Raw genomic sequence first — 13065 nt, forward strand, 5'->3', positions numbered from 1 at the left:
TTAAGCTTTTCAGCTGACTGAACTTAGAGATGTTCTTTATACAGTGTCTGAGCTGACATAAATATGTTACAGATACTCACTAAAAAGCTCTGTGGAAGGACATCGGGCAGAGGCACACAGCAACAGAAGTCAGGAAATGCGAAGTTGAGACTGACACTCCCTTCTTCACTTTGTGTTTCCTGGCTTTTGTTGGGCTGTGTCAGAACCATAACTTAGTTTTAAGTATAACCTTGTTTATCAATCAATTCTCAAACCACTGCATCAGGAGATTTGTGATAATATTTTTCATATTGTTATCAGTAATCAACAGGTTGGAATTGCAGAGTGTTACTTTGGGAGCTGTCACAAAGACACACTCTGTCTCATCTGCAATTCTCCACCTCTTCCTTGTTACTGCTATACCACAGTTTTCTTACAAGCGAAACAATTTGGAAAGATAGCAGGAACAGCAATATGCTTCATGTCAGCTTCCCTCAAATGTGGAGCCGTGTGTGGCTGTGCTCGCAGAGCACCAGGCCTGATGAAGTGTTCTCTCAGGAGACTGGTGCAGATCTTGCGGTTTTATTTTCACAGTCTGGTAACAAAATAAAACCAGTAAACTAAACTGCATACAAATATGCTTAGAATTGTGTACTGCCTTTTTCTTAATGTGAATTGGGCAATTGGTATAATTGCTTCCAGGCTGAAGAAATTTAGGAAGTTGTAGTTCAGCTCTTGGTATCTTTGCACTTGCTTAACTGTCTCTGTCTGAGCTGACTTTAAAGGGGTCTTGTTTAGCTTATCGTTTCAGAGTTGTAGAATTAATATCTATTATTTATATAAATATTGTATAAAGCCTTCAAAGGCTTTAGAGAGAGTGAAAGAGGAAGGGATCTCATTTGTGTTTTAGATGTACCGCAAGGGAAGGTGAAATTTTTCACTCTTCAGAGAAGACTGCATAAGACGTGACATCTGAGTAGCACGTAAACCAAAGCAACAAATAAACGTAATAAAGTAAAGCAGTCTTTAACGCTGCTTTATACCAGCCGTACATGTTTCTTCAGCTTACAAAGCATTTGCTTTGGGAAAGAGTGATCAATGCAGGGCAAACTTGACTGTAATTCTGGAGTTAGAACTTTGCATTTCACAAGAGCCCATACGGTATTTTAATTGTTTAACCACCATGTCTACTGCCAAGTTTGGTTTATAACCTAACTAAAAGGGACTAAACAAGGGAGAGTGAAAAAGTAACCACTTTGCATGAAATTGGGGCTGAGGTTCTCTTCTTTCCACCAATTTCAGGGCAGTAGCTTATTAGAATTGTGTGCGTGCCCTTTGATCTGCACTTTCATGGGATTATTTTCACATTTGCCTGTCGCACCTTCTCATGGATAACTCTAAAAACCCCTTCCTTTCCCTCCAAACCCTATTCTTGTGTGTGCTTGTTGGTTTGAAACCCTGGGACATTTTAGCTACCTACAGTAATAGCGCTCGACTTGTCCCCCCCTGTTCCTCCAGGAAAGGAAGTTCTTCAAAGGCTTCTTTGGAAAAGTAAGTTTAATGCCTCGTTTGTGCTTGCACTATAAGGAGTTACATCCCTGGTATAGCACTCCCATAAAATCAGGGTGTTGAGGGTCCCTAATAATTTCAGAATATTTGCTTCTAAAACAAACTTGGAAATAACGTTGATCAAACAGAGAATATGGTTTAAAAAACAACAGAAACTTAAATCTGTATGGACTGTATCGGAAATCCAGTGTTCTGGAGTGATTTGGTCTTCCTGAAAAAAATGTGAATTGTCCTTTTAAACCCTAACTAGTGCCAGCCTACATCTCCTGGGCAAATATCTACAAAGGGGTCGGGGTCTGTGCCTTCTAAGGCTGCCTGGCACCATGAGTTGACCCAAACGTTAGCCTACACATACTCTCTTAAACCTTTCTTTTCTGAGCACAGTCCTAATTCAAAGGTATAAGAAGATGAGACCAGATGCTTACCCACTATGGTTTTCTAATTGCAACTCAACTGTATACCTGAAAAATTTACTGTTTTTATCATTGCTTCTGTTTTCATGATGACAGTGTCTGAGACATGAAGGGAAGCAACTCTTTGTCCTTAATAAGAATGTGCTGTACTGGTGGCTGGGTAGTTTTATTCATGCTGTCTACATCTCTGCAAGGCAGTGCCTGTAGACCTTTGAAAGAGCTCTTTCTCTTTTACCTCTCATCTCTTCCCTACCTCTGCATTTAAAATACCTGTAAAACATTTTAATTTAGTTTTCATATGGAGTTAATCTAATCTAAGATACAGCTTCTGAACTATCTTCTTATAAAATGAATCTTGGCTCAAATAGAAAGTAACAGGTTTGTAACTTCCATAAATACAAAAATCTTTTGGAGCAGATTTTTCTCTGGTCACAAGTTTGTTTTGGCTTTGCTTGGGGAGTACATAAAGTGTGGTTTGTTGTGGGGTTTTTGTGTGGGGTTTTTTGTTTGGGTGTCGCCCCCCACCCCACCCCCCCACCTGCTCCTCCTTCACCTTTCATTCAGGTAGTGATGTGTGTCACAGAAGGACAGCTGTTTCCTCAATTCAGATTTCTTCCTGTAATCTGGGAAAGCACACACCCAAAGTGTAGTGGTAGTGAAGGGCCAAAATACTGTAGGTGGGGGAGATCTCAGATTAATTGGAACATTCCCACATGCTAACAAAATTTAAGAGCTGGAATCTACAAAGATTGGAGTGAAAACATGCTGTTTGCTTTACAATAAAAAAATGCTAACTGCTACTTTTTTTAAAAACAAACAAGCAGAAAAACCCCCAACTCAACCTGATCAAATATATTCAATTTCTTTCTGCTTGCTGGTATTAATTTACATTAGGATACATAAGAAAGTAAAGATGTAAAAGGACAGAGCTTTGCATAGCACTTAAAAATATTTTACTTTTTAAATTATCTATTAAATATGACAGCTTCCCCATTACACGTTAGTAGTTTTTAATGAGGTCCAGTAGTTTGCCACAGCCTTGTAGATTTGCTTTGTCTTTTCTTATAATATTTTGCCAAAAAGGGACCTACTCCTACTTCAGCCTAGGAAGATTCGTTAGTTAGCACTGAAACCACTTAAATCCATAGTGTTTAGATATCCCCACAATGTCAGTATGGCAGGGCCTTTATGACAGCCTAGGCCTGCAAGAATAGGCCTAGGGGAAAAACTGCAAAAAAAAAAGGGGACAGCTGTAACTCTGTCTTTTGACTGTCTCATCTGTAATTTCTCCACAGGTGCCTTGCACTGGGATTAATATAATATTCTAAGTTGCACAGCTGCTTAAAATGCCCTACTAGCTTCTCAAAAAAGTCAGTTTAGGCAGGCTTGCTTCTTTCCCTGTCAATATTTTCTCCCCTTAAAAGGTAAATCTGATGGATTTGTGTCTGGAAATGTTCAAATGTTTAGTATTGAAAATACTGTCTTTTCAGCTTTAAATAAAAATGAGTGTCTGTTGATAGTTCCAGGTTAGGCTTCTGCAGTTTTATTTTGTGTAGCGTATGCAATGTAAACCAAATCAACTGCCATTTTAGGCAGCTCGTCATGTTTTAAAACAAAAGCTTTTCTGTTGTAATGAATAGTAGTACAGATTTGGTGATTCTCATTTTTTACTTCCACCAAGTGAGTGTATTTCTCATCGTGCAATGTTTTATACAGAGTCTGAAATGAAAAATTTTGTATACCTTGGGCTCCAGATACATCTTACAGCTGTTTGTAAGTCCTAGGACAGAACAAAATAGGCAGAAAGACTAGGAGCAGTTTAGAAGTATTTTAAAAAATGCATTATCAGGCAACTTTAATTCTGCTCTGGTATCCTTAAAACTGTATTATCCAGCTTACGATATAGCTGCTACTTATCTCCACATTCCTATCGCTTCTAACAGTTAAATTGTCATGACCTGAACTGCTCATTACGAATTTCTGATTTAGTCCACTTCATTTTCTTTTTTTTTTTTTTTGTGGTGGTGGTTTTGGTTTTTTGTTTTTGTTGGATGACCCCATCTGTGGGAGAGGTTTTCCTTGTCCCCAACTCGCAGTGGTCTTGCTTTGTCTTCGGGCCTTGTTGTGTGTTAGGATGAATGCCTTGCCTGCCCTCCTGGAGACCTCTGAGGACTCTGAAATTAGTCCAGATAAGGAATCTTGTATTGGAGCAGATTATTGACCTCCTAAGAAGTGCTGAGCAGCGAGGTTTCTGTGGAGGGTGACTCAGCACTGACAAATCAGGCTCCTGGGAGTGCCACACGTGGCTTTCCTCCAGCAGTGCTGTTGTCCAAAAGCTCTTGAATATGAAGACAAGCTACTGATATGGATGTCTAGATGAGTCCCTTGGTAGCAACACTGAAGACCACCCAGTGTGAGTGGATATTGGCCATGTGCTCTAAATATTTTTGTTTGGAGTCACCTATACCTTTCAGTGTTTTTTGCGCAAGCTGCGATTCTGCGTTGGAGTTCACTTCCCATGCAGTATCTTGCATCTGGTCTGATCTTTGTCCAGTGTGCGCCAGGAATGGAAGCGCTTATATCTGCTTTCTAATCATGATATACTTGGTAAGATCGTACCCGTAATACAGTAGTACTTTGATTTGTATAGCCAATATAAACTGATTCACAGAAGTATGTTCCTTATACATCACCTGTAGGCCCAGATAAGCTGAGGAATCAGCAGATGGGAAAATCGTATGTTGCCCGAGAGCAGTAGCTGTGGGTTCTGATAAAGACTGTAAGGACTTACCCCTTCTAAGTGCTGCATCTACCGTAAATCTAGAAGGAATTAGGATATAAAAGTGTCTTTTCTTTTTCTCTTAGTGTAGCAAACCCATGTTTGGTTACCTTGCATGAGGAATCTTATGTTTCCAGTGGGAGAGGAGGACTTAAACTGCCCTTTAGCCTTTTCACTTTTATTCTGAGAAACACGAAGTTCCGTGTCTTAGCTATTTCTAAATCCTCATTTGGTATAATAGCAGCTGAGGAGTACCCCTGCGGAAGATCAGTACTGCTTTATGAAGTAACCAACTCAGTTAAACTTGACTCGTTTAATACTTCACAAACTTCAGGAACTGTTCACTATTTTTGCAGAAACATGGTTTTTATTGTTTGCTGGGGAAAGACAAGCATCTCAGTTTCTAATGATGGTAATCTAAACCAAACACTTCCCTGTAAGCATTGTCTTCTCTTCGTTGTTTGTATTTGCTTGAAATAAAGATTTTAAGACTCTCAATGGCTTGTAAGAAACTGGTCCTCCTTTTTAAAACAGTTCAATGAGGCAGACCCTTACAAGCCATTTGTTTTTGGGATTAATAGGGGCTTTTAGGCTATGGAAGCTAGCTGAGCGTTGAAAATAGAGACTATATTTTGTGGGTATCAATATTTACTGCCTTTCAAGACCAAAAATTAGAAATTACTTTTAAATGCTGCAATATTTTTTAACATACATGATGGTAAATTTAAGTACATCTTCCTCTGTGAATTATACTCTTTCTATTAGGCATTCCAGAATCCGACAGTTTTACTTTAAACCTTCCCTGGGGTATCCAGCAGGCTGGATGGGCATTTAAAAACTTGCTTGTGCAAGCATTTCTCCATAGCTTGCTTTCATGCTGTGCTTATTTTCTCTCTTTCTCTTTTAATCACTCTTCCAGACGAGTCAGTGCCATTCTCTGTTCTCACCAAGCTTTTTGAAAATGCTTGGGTTGTCGTTGCTGCTTCTGAAATTGGGACAGATAGTTCTTCCCCAAAAACAAACGGAAGCCCTGCCAGGCCCGTTTTCTTCACACTTGCTGCTTTCTCTGAGAATGAAACCAACGTGATATAACAGGAGACTTTTCATTCCAAGATAAGTCATCCTTTCAGTGTTAAAATCGGTGTTGCAGACTTGGAACATGTGGTAGCTTATGCCAGAATGTGTCCTTGCTCCATTACTTGCCGTATAAATACAAATTATATACATCTGCAATGAACTATTAAAAAAACCCCTGGAATTCTTGCATGAAGCCACTAGCTGATAATCCCTCATCTTTTTTTTTGTTGTTGTTGCTGCTCCCTTTACTCCCTGCAGTGGTCTGTGGCGGGTGCCATTGGCAGCCACAAACTATGTAAATCCAGTACTTCAAAAAAAATTATAGGGAGAATAGTTTATTAGCTGCCTTAAAGTATGGGGCTTGTGAATTAAAGTAACACATTAAAAAAAAAAAAAAATTTCTCGTAGTAGTTTTCTGTAACAGCCAGTAAAATTCCATTGACATCTTGTAGCTATTTTCTGTTCAATTAATTAGTTTCAGAAGAATGTTGTGTAAAGTGTTTATACTGTTTTTCTGTAACTTTCCCTTAAAAAGTAAACAGTCTAGAAAGAAACCATAGTTTAAATGGCTCCTTGAAGCTTTCCTGTGTTTCCCACCTTTACTTACCCTCAGCTTGTAGCAGCTGAAATTTCCCACAGTCAGATACTGGATAAAAGCCAGACTGCTCCTCCACTGCGTCAGCCTGCTACACACAATTGCTTTTTCAAGATACACACCAAATGGTTAAGAAATCATATTTTTCTATCTCTCTTCCCAGATGTGACATTTAGCTCTTAATAAATTAGTGAAACATGTTTGGATGATTGATATTAGCATTAAGCTCATAACACAGTAACTGATGATTTTTGAGTGCTTTTAACACTGGTTTAAGGTGATGCCATGATTTTGCCGTGTGACTATTGGGGCAGAGGGTAGGGCTGGTGGAAATATCAGGTAAGAATTTTCCTACATTTAAACTTGTGCTAAAGAAGCTACCTGTGGTGTAACTCCTTATGAATTAGTGCTTTCTGACTCTTTAGTGGAATTCTTCACCCACTTGGTCAGTCTTGAATTCTTTACTGTCGGTGGACATACACTCTGGTTTTGCCTCCACCTGTCCTGTGCCCTCTCCCCATCCCCACGATGTGCTGTTTCTGAAATACTGGCTTTGGCTTGGTTCTCTGAATGTTTTGCAACTTGAATTGAGTATCTGGCTTTGGGCACCCTATGACCGTGGACTTCATCTACACTTAATGTTATGGTTCTTGGAAAGGGGAAGCGGGTGGCAGTCTCACGCTGTTGGCATAAAACTGTTGTGTTTTTTTTTTCTTTCCCCATTTTTTTATCTTTTTTTGAAAGTCTGGGAAGAAAGCCGTTAAAGCAGTCCTGTGGGTTTCAGCGGATGGACTCAGAGTTGTAGATGAGAAAACAAAGGTTAGATTTCCCTGGACAAAAGTTTTAAATCTCTCTATAATAATGTATGTGCTGTAACTTTCTATGGACACCAATCTTTATTGCAATTGCTGGTATTTGAAAGGAAGACTCAAGTGTGTGATTTTTGAACACCTGGAGGTGTTCAAAAAAGCATGTAGACGTGGCATTTGGGGACATGGTTTAGGAGGCCTGGAGGTGTTGGGTTGATGGTTGGACTTGATGATCTTAGAGGTCTTTTCCAACCTTTATGATTCTAGGATTCTATGATTCGTTTGATCATTTCTCACTTAGTACATGTATGTATGCCTGCTTATTTGGTTTTCCCCAGTTAATTCCATGCTAATCTCAAGACACATTTCATAAAATGTGGCAGGTAGCATAAGCTTAGCATATTTTTTGTTGCATTTACCGGAAGAAAAATTTTTTCCTGATAAGTTCTGTTAACTCTGATATTGGAGAGTCCCTTGACTTTGTTCTGCACCACTGCAGAAGGCTGCCATAGTAATACATGAGCAAACTCATGTTAATCAATACAATTTTCAGTGCATCCAAATCCTAGAACGGGTCTGAATGAACAAGAGTTAGCATCTAAAAATGCAATGAAGAGAGTAAATGAAACAGGGGGATTGTACATTCAGACTCAAGTAACTGAGTATCAAATTTGGTAATCTCTAATTCTAATATCTAGGCTGCCGGTCTGAAGTGGAAGGCTAATGTATTTGTGGCATCCTTCTAGAATGTTTTACAATTTTTTTTAAATTGTGAAATAGCACAGTATGTACCACCAAGGCAGCTGTGTGCAAATAATAGCAAATGATTCTTGGCTTTATCTAGATGGAGGCAATTAGAAATAAGAGCTTTAGGCTTGCCTCTGTAAGCATGCTAGTATTTTAAAAGATGGTGTGGCTATCAGAACAACTTTTACTCTCATTAGTCTGAAACTAATTCAGTTTATATTCATGTCCTTTAACCCTTACTTTGCCAACCTAAAAGATTATTTCTGCAAGCCAGCACCGAGAAGCAGGTAGAGATAATTCATAATCCTCTGCAGTATGACTAGCTGTCAAATACCTGCTCTGGAGAAGTGGTTAGACTTCTCCAGGGTTGCTGTTACGGTATGGTTCATCAGCCCTAAGGTTACTGTCTCTTAAGAATTCAGTTTCCAATACAAACATGCAGATGTAGGTGAATTCAGTCTGCTGATTGCCTCATTTAGAAATGTGTGTTATTTTTAGAAATGTTACTGCATATATCTAATCTTTTAAAACTGAATTTTAATAAGTTGTGCAGACCTTGGAGGTAATTAAAAGTATACGGCTTAAAAAGATAATATACTATTGCCTCCTGGTGGTTGAATACATTATCACAGTTGCCAAGCACTAACCACCGACCAAAAGAAACAATTTTGGAAAAAAAATTTGAAAAAATAATTTTTAAATGAAGATGGTATAGTTTTTAAAATATACTATCGCCTTTTTAGGAAAAATTTTCCCATCAATCTATGGGAACAAATCGGGGGTGTTTGATAATACCAGTGCTGCTGGTGCTTTTCCATTGCATCCCTGCTTAGCTTAATTGGCAGATCAGCTTTTCCTTTTTGTGTAGCAGCTGCTAGATCTTTCCACACTTGCAGACCTCTCCCACAAGTTTGTGTTGTGTTTTAAGTACAGTAAAGATATTTTTTTTTGATTGCAAGACTACCAGAGCTGCTGTAAAAATAAAACAAAACAAAAATGTGAGCTCATAGTCTAGAGGAGAGATCTTGGGAATTGTTTGGGTCCCTGAATTCTTAAGTGGTGCCTTGGCGCACTTCTGCCAAAGGTGGCTGGTGGAAAATGTCATAGATTCTGAATGATTAACTAATTGACAGATCATTATAGCCACATCAGGTTATCCTCTTTTTAATATAACTCATCTTCTTGCAGTTAATACTGAAAATTACTTCTCCAGTAATTGTTTCTCCATTTTCCCTCACATTTCTTTTATTGGGGGGGTGGTGGTGGTGGGACTTTTTTTTTTTTTTTTCCCCCTCTAGGATCTTATAGTTGATCAGACAATAGAGAAGGTTTCTTTCTGCGCACCAGACAGGAACTTTGACCGGGCATTCTCATACATCTGTCGAGATGGCACAACGAGACGCTGGATATGCCACTGCTTTATGGCTGTGAAGGACACGGTAAGTTTAATATGATGTGTGTCCAACTCATCCAGCTTCTAGCTGGAAGTTATGCTCAGAAAAATTAACTGCCTAGAACAGTGCAATATGTTTAGACTTCAGCTAAAATATTACTTAGCCCTTAAATTATTTTAGTTCTAATTCTTTGTATCTGAATTGTTTGCCGTCCCTCTGTGGTGTTGTCTTGTGGAGAGAAACGGTGCCCGGTGTCCATATAAACAGAATGCAGTCAGCCTCAGATATCTCTAGCAGAAGGGAACTACTCTTCCAAAAATAGTTAGAAGATAGTCTCATCTGAAAATGTATACTGCCAAAAACCGAAACAGCAATGACAGTTTTTTCTAGGATAAATCATAGTGAGTAAATACAGACTGGTTATGAATGCAGCTTCTTGCATGTGAATGTTATCTTGAAGGGAAAGTCATCTGATCGTTAAGGATGGAGCTAAATGGAATTCAGTTAGCATCCCATTTGCTTCTAAGGGATAGAGATTTTTCCTGTAGAAGGTTTGAAAGTAAGTTACCTCTACCAGTCTCTTGCTGCACAGACTTAAGTTATTTAACATCCTGATCTGTCCTTTTCCTCTTCCTGCTTTTTGTTTGAATCCCGCCTATATTATACAAAGTGCTTGAAACCTCATGCAAATTCATTGTGTGAACTCCACATAGCTGCATGTTCAGAGCTATTGTACTTGAGGATTCATCATTTTTCTTTAAAAAGAAACGGTGAAGTTAGAAATTCCCAGTTAAACTTATGTTAAATCTGGAGCATTTCTATTTTTGTCTGTGAATAACAGGTCAATTCACTTACTGATTATAATAGATGAGTTGAGCTACTGGTAGTAATGTGCCTCTGACCTAACTATAGCTGCCATACCCAGCTGGATTGCTGGGCTTACTCCGACTTGAATTTCCTCTCCTTATTGCAGTTATTGGATAGTGGATCCGTTTGACCTCACTGGTTAATAATAGAAGTGCTTTTCAGAAGGCACTCTTGATACTAACTTGTGCATTTGGTCAGGGCCATTAAGACGTGTAAGTAGTCACCATTGTACTTTTCATTTTAACGCTTGCGCACAGCGGCAATGCCTTCCTAAGCCCTCAGTACACTTTCTCCATCTGACAATAGCACATATTCGTCCTTCAGGACTTACGCCTCCTTAAGATGGCTTCACAAGGGTTTCTCTGTGCACAAATGTGTCCAGAGGCAAGGGATCAGTGCAGGCATGTTATCGCACTAGCATCTTAGCAGCAGTTGAACTAAACAGATTATCCATCAATCTCTCATTTCTGGGTGGCCTTCTTGAACACTGCTTGTGCATTAGTAGTTGGGAGGTCTTTATATGCAAGGTTTTAATGTGCATTAGTAGTTGGGAGGTCTTTATATGCAAGGTTTAATTTTAGAGCCGTACAAAAGGTGACCAATTACAGTAGTTCTCTTGAATGCCTTAATTAGATTCCTCTTGTAAAAGCAGGTTATCCCTTTGGAAAGCTTGAAGCACACGTATGTTTCTGTTCCAGTTACTGTATTGTGTAATGTTGTCTTGTGCAGGGGGAAAGGTTGAGTCATGCCGTGGGCTGTGCATTTGCAGCATGCCTGGAGCGAAAGCAGAAGCGGGAGAAGGAGTGTGGAGTGACTGCCACCTTTGACGCCAGCAGAACCACATTCACTAGAGAGGGGTCATTCAGGGTCACTACAGCTACTGAACAGGCAGAGAGAGAGGAAATTATGAGACAGATGCCGGATGCTAAAGGTACGGGATGCAACTTAAACAATCATCTATAGCAAGCAAAACCAGCACCAAGGTGAATTGAGGCTTAACATCCTCGCAGCATTCCCTCTCTTGAACCTTATTATGTACAAATCATATCCCCAGATGCTGGCCACTTCTCAAGATGAAAAATGCTCCCAGATTCACTTGTAGCACATTTTCCCACATCTCCTCTAGAAAGTACAAGTGGCTTCATATGTGAAAGCTGCTCCTGCTTTGTTTTGTCAGCCTGCTTTATGGCAGAGAACACCGTAGGTATCATACATTAGGCCTTATTAGGAAAACGCTGTAAAAATATAACAAGTTTGCCAGACATGAAAGAATCCGTTTTGTGGTCCAAAGCTTATGCTAAATGAACAGAAAATTGTATGCATTTTTCTTAGAAAATAATATATTTTTATTTTGGTTTTTAAGCTAGGTTACAAAGTATACGTGTAGGGTTATATTGCGTGAGGGAAGAACTGATCAATCACAGTGCGCTTTCTGAAAAAAACAAACCAAAACAACCACCCCCTCCTCCTAAAACACCTAACTGTTGCACTGTTAATTACCTTCAAAACTAGTCACTAATTGATTTGGACTTGAGAGGAGTTAGTTTTTACTTCTTAACCATTTAACATGCCATTTAAACTGTTCTGAAATTCAAGTGAAAGTAGAACTTCTTACTCAAGTTTTAGTACAAATAGTGGAGTTCTACAGCTTACAAAAAATAAATATTATAAATATTGTTTATAGCCCTCTTTACAGTGGAGTTGAACTTTTGTTTTGGAGGGTTCCACAGCAAGTTTTGTGCTGCCACTTGACTGCAAAACTTTAATCTTCGTTTTCATCATCCATCTGCTTGTTCCCATATGTTAGTTTTCGAATGTGCTAAATGAAGCTTAAACACAAGGCCTTTGTTACTTGAGGGCATGAGTCAAAGTCTTGACTCAATGAAGGTGTGTGAAATCCTTTCCAAGAAAGACTGATTAGAAAAGTTTCACTTGAACGAGCAGCTGCAACTCATGGGTACTGAAGCTTGCAAGACAACATAATTAGTTCCTCCTACCATTCCAGTTCCTCAGAAGTCTCTAGTGTGACTCCTCTCTTTACCAGCCTTTTAGTTATTCTGTTGATGTGTCAACAAAAAAAAGTAATTGTTTTTCCTAAAACTTTTGGAAAGCAATATAGGTAAAATAAGAGTTCATACTGGGATAGTGAGATTTCCCCTTCTCCTGCTGAGCTGATGAGCTGTGTTTATTGCCCCCAAAGCTAAATCACTTATGAGTGAGAGTTTTCATAGAGATGGAAAAATCCCCATTGCTATTCTAATAATAAGAGTCATGATTTAAACTAGGCATAATTCTACATTTCTACCATTAGGCCTGGTTGATGGAAGCATTGTGGTGCTATGTGAAACCCTGCACGGTGAAGCAGCTGACTTTAAGTTGGAGGAGCTACCAGTGCAACTAACTGGTGATTGGGTGCTAACATTACAGCTAAAGTCAGTTAAAGAAGTGACACAGGAACTCACTGTAAATGTGCCTGGTGTTAGCAAGGCCTGTCAGCTTGGAGGCTGGATCCACCTTGCAGCAGACTTCCATCTATCTGTAATGTATTTCCTGGAGGAGGTGGGGAGCTGCAGCCTGCACACTGAATGCAGCCCAACCTGTTAAGTGCTGCTGCTACCTTTGGCCTGCTGAAGCTTGTGCAGTGTGTTTGGCTGCTGCTGCTGCTGATTCTGCAGAGCTAGGAGGGTGGCTTTTAAAAGAAGTTCCTAGAGCTAGGTTCTGTTCCCTGCTGCTGAGCTATGAACTCCCTTAATACAGTTTGTAGTAATATTTTGGCCATAGTTCTGTGAGGCAAAGTAAAGGTCTCAAACACGCAATACTCTTTTCAGTCTTAATC

General features: G+C 39.3%; 1 protein-coding gene across 12 annotated transcripts in view; it reads left to right on the top strand.

Moving 5' to 3' along the window:
• The window catches only part of NUMB (NUMB endocytic adaptor protein), a 98975-nt gene that overhangs the window by 78698 nt on the left and 7212 nt on the right, over window positions 1-13065 (top strand). For 7 of the 12 annotated variants that reach the window (XM_075105715.1, XM_075105713.1, XM_075105712.1 and 4 more), the window contains 3 exons: window positions 7157-7231; window positions 9267-9407; window positions 10959-11160. In XM_075105715.1, the coding sequence (XP_074961816.1) occupies window positions 7157-7231; window positions 9267-9407; window positions 10959-11160 (418 nt within the window). Of the gene's footprint in view, window positions 1-1497; window positions 1531-7156; window positions 7232-9266; window positions 9408-10958; window positions 11161-13065 lie in introns of all 12 variants that reach the window. The other 5 variants (XM_075105711.1, XM_075105718.1, XM_075105710.1 and 2 more) reach the window with 1 other exon arrangement.

This window comes from Phalacrocorax aristotelis, chromosome 10, assembly GCF_949628215.1.
Source record: "Phalacrocorax aristotelis chromosome 10, bGulAri2.1, whole genome shotgun sequence".
NCBI lineage: Eukaryota > Metazoa > Chordata > Aves > Suliformes > Phalacrocoracidae > Phalacrocorax > Phalacrocorax aristotelis.